The sequence below is a fragment of the Orcinus orca genome, chromosome 3 (genome assembly GCF_937001465.1).
Source record: "Orcinus orca chromosome 3, mOrcOrc1.1, whole genome shotgun sequence".
NCBI classification, from domain to species: Eukaryota; Metazoa; Chordata; class Mammalia; order Artiodactyla; family Delphinidae; genus Orcinus; species Orcinus orca.
In genome coordinates this window covers 52,958,612-52,974,213 of record NC_064561.1, presented here as the reverse complement: position 1 = coordinate 52,974,213, position 15,602 = coordinate 52,958,612, and the positions used below count along the sequence as shown (strand labels likewise).

General features: G+C 38.1%; 1 protein-coding gene across 3 annotated transcripts in view; it reads left to right on the top strand.

The window, feature by feature from the left end:
• SGCD (sarcoglycan delta) overlaps positions 1-15,602 on the top strand; it is a 745,702-nt gene that overhangs the window by 400,132 nt on the left and 329,968 nt on the right. For all 3 annotated transcript variants that reach the window (XR_007476400.1, XM_004280990.3, XM_049707842.1), the window contains exon 7: positions 14,671-14,794. Coding sequence is in view for 2 of the 3 variants with exons in the window: in XM_004280990.3 (XP_004281038.1) it covers positions 14,671-14,794 (124 nt within the window). In the remaining variant the exon portion in view is untranslated. The remainder of the gene's footprint in view (positions 1-14,670; positions 14,795-15,602) is intronic.

Genomic DNA, 15,602 nt, shown 5'->3' with positions numbered 1-15,602 from the left:
ATATGATCATCTCAATAGATGCAGAAAAAGCTTTTGACAAAATTTAACACCATTTATGATTAAAAAAAACTCTCCAGAAAGTGGGCATAGAGAGAACCTACCTGAACACAATAAAGGCCAGATATGACAAACCCACAGCAAACATCATTCTCAATGGTGAAAAGCTGAAAGCATTTCCTGTAAGATCAGGAATGAGACAAGGATATCTACTGTCGCCACTTTTATTAACATAGTTTTGGAAGTCCCAGCAATCAGAGAAGAAAAAGAAATAAAAGGAATCCAAATTGGAAACGAAGAAGTAAAACTGTCACTGTTTGCAGATGACATGATTCTATACATCGAAAATCCTAAAGATGCTACCAGGAAACTACTAGAGCTCATCAGTGAATTTCGTAAAGTTGAAGGATACACAATTAATACACAGAAATCTCTTGCATTGCTATACACAAATGACGAAAAATCAGAAAGGGAAATTAAAGAAACAGTCCCACTTACCATCGCATCAAAAAGAATAAAATACCTAGGAATAAACCTAGGAGGCAAAAGACCTGTACTCTAAAAACTGTAAGACACTGATGAAAGAAATCTAAGATGACACAACAGATGGAAAGATATACCATGTTCTTGGATTGGAAGAATCCATATTGTCAAACTGACTATACTACCCAAGGCGAGCTACAGGTTCAGTGCAATCCCTATCAAATTACCAATGGCATTTTTCACAGAACTAGAACAAAAAATCTTCAAATTTGTATGAAGACACAGAAGACCCTGAATAGCCCAAGCAATCTTGAGAAAGACAAGCAGAGCTGGAGGAATCAGGGTCCCTGACTTCAGACTATACTACAAAGCCACAGTCATCGAAACAATACGGTACTGGCACAAAAAACAGAAATATAGATCAGTGGAACAGGATAGAAAGCCCAGAAATAAACCTATACCTAAGGTCAATTAATCTGTGACAAAAGAGGCAAGAATATACATTGGAGAAAAGACAGTCTCTTCAATAAACAGTGCTGGGAACAGTGGACAGCTACATGTATAAGAATGAAATTAGAACATTCTTTAACACCATTTACAAAATGAACTCAAAGTGGATTAAACATCTAAATGTAAGACTGGATACTATAAAACTCTTAGAGGAAAACATAGGCAGAGCGCTCTTTGACATAAATTGCAGCAATATCTTTTCAATCCTTCTCCCAGAATAATGGAAACAAAGACAAAAATAAACAAATGGGACTAATTAAACTCAAAAGCTTTTGCACATCAAATGAAACCATAAACAAAACAAAAAGACAGCCCACAGAATGGGAGAAAATATTTGCAAATATGCAACTGACAGGAGATTAATCTCCAAAATATACAAACAGCTCATGCAGCTCGATATCAAAAAAACAAAGAACCCAATCAAAAAACGGGCAGAAGATCTAAATAGACATTTCTCCAAAGAAGACAAACAGATGGCCAAAAAGCACATGCAAAGATGCTCAACATCACTAATTATTAGAGAAATCCAAATCAAAACTATAATGAGGTATCACCTCACACTGGTCAGAATGGACATCATCAAGAAGTCTACAAACAATAAATGCTGGAGAGGGTGTGGAGAAAAGGGAACCTTCCTACTCTGTTGGTGGGAATGTAAATTGGTACAACTATTATGGAGAACAGTATGGAGGTTCCTTAAGAAACTAAAAATGGAGTTATCATATGATCCAGCAATCCCACTCGTGGGCATATAACCAGATAAACCATAATTCAGAAAGATACGTACACCCCCCGTGTTCATTGCAGCACTATTTACAATAGCAAAGACATGGAAACAATCTAAGTGTCCATCGAGAGATGAATGGATAAAGAAGATGTGGTACATATATACAATGGAATACTACTCAGCCATTTAAATGAATGAAATAATGCCATTTGCAGCAACATGGATGGATATGGAGATTATCATACTAAGTAAGTCAGAGAAAGACAAATACGTGAAATCGCTTATATGTGGAATCTAAAAAAAAAAAAGAAAAAAGATACAAATGAACTTATTTACAGAACAGAAACAGACTCAGAGACGGAGAGAATGAACTTATGGTTACCAGGGAGAATGGGTGGGGGGAAGGGATAGATTGGCAGTTTGGGATTGACATGTACACACTGCTGTATTTAAAATAGATAACCAACAAGGACCTACTGTATAGCACAGGGAACTCTGCTCAATACTCTAATAACCTAAATGGGAAAAGAATTTGAAAAAGGATACATATATATGTATAACTGAATCACTTCGCTGTACACCTGAAACTAACACAACATTGTTAATCAAGTATACTCCAATATAAAATAAGAATTTAAAAAAAAGAAACATTGAGAAACCATACTCCCTCTTGACATGAGAAATGAAAAAAAATAATAATTTGCCAAAGTTTAAAGGTGAGTTGATTTTACTGTACAATTTCCAAATCCATCTTTTGAAAAATCAGAAACCTGGACCTCTAGAGAACAGCAGTACAATAGTCTAAGTATCCTGACCAGTTGTTTTAGTTGAAAAGAACAAAAAATGGGTAAAAATATTTTAAAATATTTTAAATGCATCAAGGAGCTGGAAATTAGTTATGATTAGTCCAAGAGGTAAAATACCATAGGAACCCAGAGAAGTAACCTGAGCATTGAGGCCAGCTGTAACTTTACAGATTTTGCTAAACTAGATGAAATTCAACTTCAGTTTTATGATCTGTTGGGTCATGGGAACAAAGCAAATCTCAGGGCTCACTGAAAACAGGTAGTCTATCTAAAGATCCCACAGATGTAATTGGGACCCCAGTGTACCAAACCTTCAGTGTATGGATGAAATAGAATATACCTACCTGGTCTTGCCCTCCTCTGACCTTTCCACCCAGAGGATTACAAGGGAAATGGCCTGTCTTGAACCTCAGCACTGAATGGAAGGAAAAGAAAAAAATTTCTCCAAGGCCTGGTAACTTCAAACTGGCCCTCCCTCTGTCTGTAGCCTGAATTCACATTACCTGGTTGGTCCTAAGACATCCAGCAAAGAAATTAGTTTACACTTGACCCAAGCTGAAGGTGGCACCAGTGATTGATGGAAACAGACACAAATCCTCTCTAGAAAGAAATCACCTTAAAAGTAGGTCTCAAATAAGTTCAGCAAATAAAAACCCAAGAGATATGAACCCACAGAGGCAAGAAATATGAAGCATACTCAGAAACAAGGCACCATGAGCAAGAGAGAAGCATGGAAACAAGGCAGCCAGTTTAGGTGCACAGAGGCTTCAGATATGGGAATTAGCAGAGAAAGAATATAAAATAATATGTTTACTATGAGTTGAGAAACAAAAGAGAATTGAAAGAGTAAAAACCAAAGGAATATAAAAATGGCTAACAAATTAGAAATGCACAATAAGGAATTTCTAGAAATGAAAACATAATCTCAAAAAGGAAAACTCCAATGGATGTGATGAAAAATAATACAAAGAAAAATTAAACGAACATGAGCCTGTATCTACAGAATCATCCAGAAAAAAGAGAGGCAGAATAACAGGAGTTCTGGAGTAGGAATGCTAGGATGAGAATGTCTAATCTAAGTTTCAGCATGAAAAGAGAGAGAATGGAGCAAAAACAATTTTCGAAGACATATCAGCTGAGTGTTGTCCAGAAGTGATGAAAGACACAAAAGTACAAATTTAGAGAGTCAAAAAAAAAAAACCTCAGGTAGAGTAAATAAAATGAAATCTACATCTAGGCATATCAAATGACATTTCAGAACATCAAAAATCAAAAGCATCAGGAGAGACTAGAAGAAAAAAGAAGTTCTAGAATTGAAGTTAGACTGAGAGCTGACTTCTTAACCACAACAGTGAGAACCAGATACAGAGGAATAATATCTTCAGTTCCTGACAGAAAATAACTGTCAGCACAGCATTCTGCATCCAGAGAAAATCCCTTTTACAAAAGGGGGCAAATTAAAAAATTACTCCAGAAAAAGAAAACTGAGGATTTGCCCCAGCAAACCCTCACTAAAAGAACATGTCAAAAACTTCCTTGATTTTAAGAAAAAAGGGAGGTGTATGATGACAGAAGGAATAAGGGGACAATGCATAGATATAATATGTAAATAAACACTGAATAAACAACCATCTTCCCAGATTAAGAAACACAGAACCAAAGTACCTAACAGTACAGATAAATCAAAAATAGTATATTTGAACTGTTACATTTTAAAAGAAAATCCATTAAAGATTTAATATTGTTAAGGTATTGACTTTCCTCAGAATTGATCTATGGATTCACACAATCCCAATCAAATTCCCTACAGGCTTTTAAGACTTATATGGAAAAGGAAAACATCTAGAAGAGCTAAGCCAATCTGTTTTCCTTTTGCAAAAGCTAAAGGAGTTGCTCTAGCTGATTCTGACTTCTTATAAAGTTATGGTAACCAAGACAGTCCGGTATTAGCATGAGGCTAGGCAAAGAGATAAACAGAGAGTTTAGAAATAGATCTGTATGTACATGGCTAATTGATTTTCAAGAAAAGCACCAGTGCTATTCAATAGGGAAAGGATTATTTATTCAATAAATGGTGCTGGAACAACTCAATAAACCTACTGGTAAAAAAGTGAACCTCAACTCTATTCTTAAAAACTAATCAAGATGGATCATAAATCTAAATGTAAAGCTAAAACTATAAAGCTTCTGGCAAAGACATGAGAGACTATCTTTGTAACCTTGGGGTAGGTGATGGTTTATTAGGGAAGGTACAGAAATACTAAACGTAAAGTATATGATAAATTGACATTCATCAAAAGACACTGTTTAAAAATGAGGTAAGTCATGGATTGGGAGAAAATACTTGATATAGATAGATATATAGATAGATTTCAGGTATATGTATATACAGAGAGATATTTATATCTGAATTTTCTGAAAATATATCTGAAATTTCAGAGATATATACACACAAAATTTTTCACCTAGAATATACAGCAAATCAGTAACAAAAATACAAATAACCCAATTGTTAACAAAAAAAAAAAAGTTGGACAAAAGATTTAAATAGATCCCTCCCAAAAGAACATCTTTGAATAGCCAATAAGCATGTGAAAAGCTGCTCGACCTCATTAGTCATCAGGGAAGTGAAAACTGTAATGAAGAACCATTTTATAGCTACTGGAATAGTTTTAATTACATCAATATTGGTGCTAGGAATGTAAAATTGCACAACTACCTTGGAAAACAGTGTGTCAGTTTTCTTATTGTATTAGCCTACAGCAGCTTAAAAAACCAGACATTTGTTATCTCACAGTTTCTGTGGGTCAGAAATCTGGGTGCAATTTAGTGATGCCTCTCACTCAAGATCAATTATCAGGTTGCACTTAAGCTGTTGGCCAGGGCTGTGATCTTTTCAAATGCTTGTCTTGGGGAAGATCTGTTTATAAATGCACTCCAGTGGTTGGTGGCAAGACTCAGCTTCCTGTAGATTATTGGAATGAGGGCCTTAGTTCCTCATGGGCTAATGGGATCCCTCAGTTTCTCAGACATCTCCACAGGGCAGTTCCCAGCATGGCAGCTGGCATCCCTTTGAGTGAGGGAATGAGAGCAGGAACCCAAGATGGAAGCCACAGTCTTTTTAAAACCTAGTCTTGTGAGTGGCATCCTATCACTCTTGCAATGTTTTACTTGTGTAGAAGCAAGCCACTATATCCAGCCCACATCTAGGAGAGAGAATCACCTAAGAGCATGAATACCAGAAGTCAAGGATCATTGAGGATTATTTTAGATACTGCCTTACCACGTTTATTAAAGACACACCTATGCTACAACTTAGTAGTTCTATTCATAGCTACTTATTTTAGAGAAATGAAAACTTGATCCTCATAAAGACGTGTGCAAAATAGCCCCAAACTCAAAACAACCAAATATCTACCAACAGGAAACTGGATAAAGGGTACAAACGTGCAGTTATAAGCTGAATGAGTTCTGGAGAGCTAATGTACAGCGTGGTGGTGACTATAGTTAATAAATAATAATGTATTATATATTTGAAATTTGCTAAAAGAGTAGATCTTAAGTGTTCTTAACACATGGAGGGTAAAGGTAAATATGTGAGGTGATGAACAGGTTAATTACCTTAATTTGGGGAATCATTTCACAATGTATACATGTATCAAAACATCATGTTGTACACCTTAAATACATACAATGTTTATTTCTTAATAAAATTAAAGGATCTGTGCATTTCACTGTATGTAAATTTTTCCTCAGTAAAAAGTCATCTGAAATAAACAAGTAATCCAATTACATGAGAGACACATCTAAAATATAACCATACAGAATGGATGGTATTTAAAAGAGTAGAAAAATGCGTTCAAGGCAAATACAGAGTGAGAACAACTATACTAATAGGCAAAATGTATTTCAAGGCAAAAACATTATAAGAAATAGAACCATTATACACATTGATAAGAAAAGACAATAAGGAAGACAGAACAATTCTAAGCTGATATGTATTTAATAAAATACCTCTTTTAGTAACTGATAGATCAAACAGATATATATATAAATTTGAACAGAACAATTAAATATCTTGAGTTAACAGACACACATAGAACATGGCACCAACAACTGCAGAACACACACTCTTTTCAGACAGGCATGAATATTTTAAAAATTGACATATACTGGGCCAAAAACCTAGCCTCAATTTTTAAATAATTGATTTTTTTAAAGAGAATGTTTTTTAACTCTCATAATATTATCAGTTTAAAACTGATGAATAAAATATACACTAGAAATAAATCCTAGAAAATCTTACATATTTAGAAATTAAGGAAAATCCTTCTGTAAAACTTACCACAGGAGAAATTATGCTAAAATTACAAAACATTTACATCTATATTAATACTCCTTTGGGCTGCTGCCAAAAAAATACACGTCCTTAAATGAATATATTAACTAAGAAGGCAGAACATTTTAATTAAGGTGGCAACACATTTTAGAACTTAGATTAGGATAATTCTGCAGTTGTTCTATTTAGAACAAAAGACAGGGAAAATTTAAGGACAAGAAATAAACATAACACAGGATTGACAAAAGCAAAAGTTAGCTCTTTGAAAAGATGAATAATTGACAGTACTGCTAAAGAGGAAAAGAAGACATGAATAAAAATATTTGGAACAACAAAAGACATAACTACAAATGTTGGGGACATTTTTTTAAATGAAAATATTATGAAAAGCTTTTGCCAAGAAGTTTAAACCTTTCTATGAAATAGAAAAATACTAAGAAGACATAACTCACCAAAATCAACCTGAGAAGAAACATAAAACCTGTATGATCCTATAATTATTTTTTAAATGGAAATAAGGTGTCATTCCATGCCCAGGTTTATGAATGATTTAAATATTCAAGGAGTAAATAATTCTAATCTTTCATTAAAAATTCCAAAATATAGAAAACTGATAGAACCTGACAAATATATTGTAAGACAGAAAAATTACAGGATAAACTCACGAACACAGGTGCAAAATCCTAAGTTTCAGAAATTGATAGAAAAGATGATACGTAATGACAATGTTGAACTAATACCAAAAAATTTAGGAGTGGATTATTATTGGAAAATTAATATAATTCACCACATTAATATATTAAGGAGAAGTATATTATCTCAATATATGAAGAATAAAATGGTACTTGATAAAATTCATAGCAATGAATGATAGAAACTCTTAGCAAAATAAGAATAGAAGGGAACTCTGTCATCACAATAAAAAGTATTTTGGGAAAAAATAAAAACCGTAGAACGAAAGAATCTGAATGATAATTTTTTTTTTTTTTTTAGGGACAAAGGTGGGGTTTGTTTTTAATCATAAAAGAAAAAAAAAACTCCTAAGGAATCTTAACAAAGGAAGGGAATATTTCACCCTCAGAGAATAGACACCAGGACACAGAATTAGAAGTGTTTTTACTCCAGACCTGTCCTCATCTCCTCCAACAGCAGAGATGGGAAGGAGACAGTTGAAGCAAACAGGCAATTCTGTAAAACAAAGACTTAGAAACCCTACAAATACGATTAAAATCTAAACTTCTGTTTTGCTTAAAAAAAAATTTTTTTTAATATATCAGAAGGCCTGCTTTAGTGACATGCTAGTCCCACCAGAAAATAACCCCAAAACCCCCATGTCAGTAACATGCTCAAGTTGACCAGCCAACTCGTATTTCCAAACCCCTGTGTGTACAAGTACGTGTGTGTCTTTTAAACCAAAGCCCCAGGGCTCAGGTGACTGCTACTGCGATCAATTCAGGAAAAGGCAAGACTGCTGTTTCCTTACTTTTAGTCAACACTGTATTGGACAGTCCTAGACAGAACAGTATGAAAAGTAAAAGAAATAAGAAGTATAAGAAATCAAAAGACATAAAACTGTCAAAATAATTACTGCCTACCAAGAAAACCTAAATCAACCTGCATACAAATTGTGAAAAATAAGATAATTTACCTAGGTGTTAACTATAAGATCAACATACCCAAAACAACAAACAAACAAAAACCTGAATCTCAGTACAACAGGAAAAAGAAATAGGTGTAAGAGAAATACATTTTTACTGAAATACCATTTTCAGTAGCCACAAGAGATATGCTGAATCCACATGGAGAAGACTAACTTTTTTGAAATACATCCAAGAAAACGTAACCAACTAGTGACAGGTGCAATGATCATGAAGTGAACATAAATCCAATCAAAATTCCAACAGGTTTTCCTTCAGTTTAAACTTCAGTTGATTCTGACATTTATTTGGAAGACCAAGAATAGCTAGGACAGTCTGGAAAAACAAGGCAAGAGAACTTGCCTTATGAAATGTAAAGAATTTAAAAATCATAGTAAGCTAAAATATTTAATTAATTATTGTCACAGGGATAGATGAATAGAATAACGAAACAGACTAGAAAACCCTGAAAGAGGCCCATAAGTGTATGGAAACATCATTTATGACAGAGCTAAATATGGGCTTTTCAATATATTATGTTGAGATCCTTCATCTGCATCTGTTTTGACCCCAACCTCAGACTACACACAAAAATGAATACCCATGAATTAGAGAATTAGAAAAAGCAAAACATAAAAGTTTTAAAAACAATATTGAAGAACTTTATGGTTTCAGTGTAAGGAAGGATTTCTCAGATAAGACACAGAAAGCACAAACCCTAGAGGAAAAGATAATAAATTTGTTGACATTAAAATATAAAACTTTTTCACCCCAAAATGCTAAGCATAGAGTGAAAAGATAAACTACAGCCTCAAAAAAAGAAATTATCAATACATAAAACTGCTAAACAATTAATATTTCAGAATATATAAAGCATGACTATAATTCATACATACAAAATCAAAACAAAAAAAAAATTAAAAGAGACAAAAGACATTTCACTGAAGAAGAATCCCAAATGGCTTACCAACAGATGAAAAGAGCCTTAACTCCATTACTCATCTGGGAAATGCAAATTTAAAAGACAAGTAGCATCCCATTTCACACTCACTTCATAATAAACAATATCAAATGCTAGCAAGAAAGTAGAAAAAAACAGAACTCTATACATTACTAGTGGGAAAGTAACAAAGCTGTAGATAAGCATACCTTAGGAGCTAGCAATTCCGCTCTTCACCTATGTGTCCTAAAGAAAATTTACAAGTGAACACCAGGATCCACATACAAGAATGTGCAGAGATGACTTGTAGAAACAAAAACTTGGTATCAAGCCAAATGTCCAACAGAAGGATGGACAAAGAAATCATGATGTGTGATAACCTCAGGGGAACAGAATAAATTACAGCTGTGCTACAGCATGGATGCATCTCGGGAACAGAATGTTGAGGCCAAAAATAAGTAAGTCACTAAAGAATACATAAGTGGAGTTATTCTGTGCATAAACCTCAAAAACACATGGTAGTAAACAATTTATCATTTAAGGAGGCAAATGTAGTAATATAATATTATAAAGAAAAGCAAGAAAACGGTAAAGAAAATTCATAGTAATAGTTACTCTTGAGAGAAGGAAATGGTTAGGATTAGGAAAAGCTCAGGGAATTACAAAGGTAAGAATTTTCTTTTTTAAAAAAAAAAGGATGGGGCTTCCCTGGTGGCGCAGTGGTTGAGAGTCTGCCTGCCGATGCAGGGGACGCGGGTTTGTGCCCCGTTCTGGGAGGATCCCACACGCCGCGGAGCGGCTGGGCCCGTGAGCCATGGCCGCTGGGCCTGCGCATCCGGAGCCTGTGCTCCGCAACGGGAGAGGCTGCAACAGTGAGAGGCCCGCGTACCGCAAAAAAAAAAAAAGTAAAGGATGGTGACTATACAAGATTCATGTCAATGTCATCCTTTATAACATATTTCTATTTAGAGAAATCTTTTGTATCAATTCCAAAAATGTAATGATTTCGAATAAAATGTTTTTTCATCAGAAGCCCTGGCAGTAACCGGCCAGGTTAGAATAGCAGCTACCTCCTGTCCAGAGCATCTCCATCAGTTGCCATACATGACTGTGCAGAGACTCGTTTTCCTTATAGCTTTCTTATGGGTCACTCACTGACATCACCTTTCCAGTCTTTGTGGGCATCTGATATGACGACGTTGTTTTGGAGCAGTGGTTCTCCAAGTGTGGTCCCCAAACTAGCAGCTTCAGCATCACCTGTGCCTTGTCACAAGTGCAGGCATTCAGGCAACACCCTTAACCTACTGTATCAAACTCAGGGGTGGAGCCCGGCAACCTAAGTTTTAACAAGCCCTCCAGGGGATTCTGCTGCTCCTGGTTGAGAACCCATGTTCTGGAGGGCATGGCCCAGCCTTGGACCTCCTTTCCTAGACTTTCTTCCATTCTCAGATCCTTCAGTCCTCCCAGACGGGAGTCGCGTGTGCTCCTAACGGGAGCAGTATTCATTTCCAAGAGCCAGCAGGACCCTCAGTTGTCACCAGCGGCCCCCAAATCAGGAGGAAGCCTCCCTCCATTTTCCTTGCTCAACACTATCTAAGCAGTGGTGTTTTGGTTGTTAATCTGTGGTCAGAAATTGACTGACATCACTGCAAGAGTGCTTTGTCTGCTCTTTGCAGGCCCCACAGGGCTCTTGTAGGAGCTTTTTTTTTTTTTTTTTTTTTTTTTTTTTACAGTGGAAAGAGTTAGCATGTGAACAAACTATTAAGTCTGCCTGAAGGACGAAGGGCGTTCAGATGAGGTATGAAACACAAAGCCAGTTACCGTTTTGTCCCTGCTGCCAGGAAATTCTCAATTCTACCTTACCTTAGCCTCTCACACTGGGAGACAGTTTCAGAGTAGCCCCCTTCCTTGTCATGCTGGTACTTCCAAGGCTGTGAGAGGGGAAAAGGCAGCAGTCATTTCTGAGTCCACTTCTCTGGCCTGGGAGCCCTCCTGCTGATTTCAAAGCCCATGGGAGGCGGCAAGGATAAAGTGAATTCACATGACTGAAATGCCAACACTCCATCTGATAAAGTTCTCCCAGCTCCAAACTTTTTTTTCTATTTTGAGTTTTTCCCTCTCAACTATCTTTTTGTATGAATCATCCACTTTGAAGGCTACATACCAAGTATGAACACATTCACCATATCCTGGATTTGATGTCACTGATGGCAACCTTTTCAGTAAGTTGTGAGGACTGTGGCAGGGAAGGAAGTATGTCTCACTGAGCCATATGTAGCACTACCACCTTACCCTTATTTATGGAGGCTAGTTTTGGAAATACAAGTGCATATTCCATGAAGATAGATCTGACATTTAATTACGAAGAATGGCGTGAAGATATGAGAGACAGGAAAGAAGGCCAGTTTTTCTGGAAGTGATACAGAATACTGGACCACATGCTTGGGTTTGAATCTTAGTTTTGCCCTTTTACTAGGTGTGCAACCCTGAGCAAGTCATTTACCTTAGCGTCCTTGCTTGTACCATCAGGACTGAAGGAGTGCCAAAGGCATAGGATTTTTGTGGGGATTAAATGAGAGAACACATATAAGGCACGTTCCACAGTGTCCATCACCTAGTGAGGATTCAATAAAGCACAGCTGATGTTTATGGAAAGAAATAAGACTAACAAAATAGGTCAGATCAAGCTCTAAATGGGCAAATAAGTCCAAGAGTTCCTATCTTTTCTTAGAAATGTGTGAAGGTTTTGATAAGAGAAGTGACATATTCAAAACTGACTTCAGGTGTGTGTGAAGTACACACACCTGACTTCACTATATGTGTCAAGTACACTAGAAAAAAAAGGAAGAATTAGAGACAAAACTTGGGAGGTTTCAACAGTCCAGGTTAGAGATGAACTAATATATTAAGTAGGGAGAAGTCGTGAGTTTAAAACTGTGTTAACTGATGCAGTGAGGGAGGGAGGGAGAGAGGGAGGGAAGAAGGGGAGCAGAGAAGATGGCGTGAGGGCTCTCCCCTGGGGAAGGTGGAGGATGGCAGTGCTCTGGAGAAGAGGGTGAACAAATGTGGAAGAGAGCTGGCAGTACTGTCAGAAGGGAAGCTTATGCCATGAGGGGAAAGGTCTCAATAGCAGTGAAAACAGAAGGTGTTAGACAACACTAGGATAAGGGGTGTGAGTCAGCCAGACCTTATAGGAGAGAAGCAAAGAAAATGACGGAAAACCATCTTCAGATTTTAGACGTGAGCTATAGGAAGAGCTTGATGCGTTGGATTAAGGTCCTAGACAAGGCTGTGCTGCACAGACATCATTCCCTGCCACTCTAGCAACAAGACCCCCTTCCTTGAGCTGACGTTATAGTGAGAAAAACCACAGGCAAAGGAAGTCAACCACAGTTCGAGGGAGAACCACACCCGGCTCAGCACCGGCTTGGTGAAGGTCTTGTGAGGACGAGATGGTAGGATAGGGGATTTTTGCCACACACGAAGGGGTGAGGTCCGAATGGAAAGAAGGAGTGAAAGAGAAGCTCGAGCCAGTCCTTTGCTTAGGACTAGACACCTGTTGTTTCTCTTTTAGACTCTGGATGAGCCACTGCAGGGGGAGCGCAAAAGTCAGTGGAGAAGCCTGCTCTCTGAAGCACACCTCAGGGACCCAGACCTGGGAAGTGGGGAAGAGCCCTGTCTTGGCACCTGCGGAATGTAGCTTGGGATGGCTCAGGGTGGTGCCCCACAGATCGCCTTGCTCTGCCCGCCACTTACTGATGCCCGTGAGGGTGTGTCCTACCCGTGGGGGCTGGTAGAAGCAGAACATGGAGTCAGCAGTTGGCAGAGAAGATGATGTTCCTTTTAAACACGTTCAAAGTGTCTGAAAGTTAGGAGTGGAGAAATAAAATGCAGAAAACTGGTCTGATTTAGAGTGGCTTGGTGGCCACTCCTGAGGTCCATGCTTCCTAAGTTGGGATACTTTCTTTATAACAGAGAAGGGGATCTGCATTCAGTTCAATTTGGTGATAGTATTAAAATCTGGAATATTTAGAGGATGGTTGGGTTTTAGTTCATATTTTTTGCATAAAATGAGTTAGGCAAAAATCTTTCTGCGAAGCATTATCCTCTTTTGCCCTAATAATTAGCATAGAATGTAGCTGATTCTCCTCTCAACTTACTTTACATACAATAAAATTCACTCTTGGGAGGTATAATTATGTAAGTTTGCATAAACACATGGAGGCACATAACCACCACTGCAGTCAAGATACAGAACAGTTCTATCACCAGAAAACATCTCTTCTTCATGCTGTCCCTCTGTAGTCAAATCACTTCCCTCTAACTTATCTGTTCTGAGTTTTCTTCTCACAATTGCCTATTTGAATAAGGCCTGAGATTTCTTTACGATTTCTTTACGATAACGACAGAAACAGCAGTAATAGTAATATTTAACACATATTAATTATACATTTCCAATGTGCCAGGCACCATTTGAAGCACTTTAGAGATGAAGAAACTGAGGCTTTGAGAAATTTTGGAAAAGAGAGGAGGGAAGAAGGACTTGCCCAAGGTCATACAGTGGCAGCCCCATGGTTTGAGTTAGCCATGTCCAACTCCTAGGTCTATTTTCTTTCTTTTTTTTTTTTTTCTGCTGTACGTGGGCTTCTCACCGTTGTGGCCTCTCCCGTTGCGGAGCACAGGCTCCAGACGCGCAGGCTCAGCGGCCCTGGCTCACAGGCCTAGCCGCTCCGCAGCATGTGGGATCTTCCCGGACCAGGGCACGAACCCGTGTCCCCTGCATTGGCAGGCGGACTCTCAACCACTGCGCCACCAGGGAAGCCCACTAGGTCTATTTTCTTGACCTCTATCCAATTCTGCTTCCAGGAAGACAAAGAAAGTAGGGCGACGTGGAAAGAATATCTGCTAATTTCAGGAAGCTCAGTTTAGACCTGAGATTGCCTTACTCTAGAAATAAACAGAACTTATGTAAGAATTTGGTTAATCATGCTAATGAAGCAATAATTGACTGGGTGCAAGATAGAATGAAGCCAGGATCCTAGAACACCTTCCGTACAATCTTTGTGATATGCAGTGAAGATAAAGCCCAGATACGTTATGTCCACCCTCATAAAGTTGATTCCTTGATCGGATGCTGAAATGTTGTCTCAATGCTCAGAGCACCAACTTCCTCCTAACTTTACTAAAACAGTGAAATGGGATCTTTGATCTTAGTCTTGTGCGTATTTCAGGTTGGAGTCCCCCACCCGGTCTCTGGTGATGGAGGCCCCAAAAGGAGTAGAAATAAATGCAGAAGCTGGCAACATGGAAGCCACCTGCAGAACAGAGCTGAGACTGGAGTCCAAAGATGGAGAGGTAAGCATGAGAGGAACAGAGGCCCAGAGAGACACAGCTCCAACGACCCAATGTTTCCTAAGACGCATCACTCCCTTTGCCTCTGAAGTTTATCCTACAGTGTAATGATCCTACAGTGTGACAGCAAAAAGTGCCAATCAGAAGGTTTTATTTCTGGAACAAATATGTTGAATGGCACGATTAGAAGCCAAACCCACAACACATAAAAGTTATAATTCATTATCTGTAAAAGTGCTGAGGTAATGGTATGTATCGCAAGAACAGAATTATAAGGACATCTGTAAAAATGAATGCTATTTCCAAACTCTCTCATCACCTTAAAGTAAGATTTAGTTGGCTGGTATAATTAAACTGCATATCACACACGTCTATTTAAAGAGGAACTTAGTTTACTGGTAGACTTTTTTTTTTTTTTTTTTTTGCCGTGTGCAGGCCTCTCACTGTTGTGGCCTCTCCTGCTGCGGAGCACAGGCTCCGGACGCGCAGGCTCAGCGGCCATGGCTCACGGGCCCAGCCGCTCCGCGGCATGTGGGATCTTCCCGGACCGGGGCACGAACCTGCGTCCCCTGCATCGGCAGGTGGACTCTCAACCACTGCGCCACCAGGGAAGCCCTGGTAGACATTTTTAAGTGTACATTGTATGTTTCTACTTTCACTGAAAATGGAAAAGTCAGATCTAACAGCTATCCCAAATCAGAACAAGCCAAAACTTAACTAGGCAGCAAGAGGCTAAGAGATGAGAGACTGCAAACATTCATTCTCTTAGCCCAACACAGTCCTGCCTTGGTGAACAGAATAGCTGTTCGTG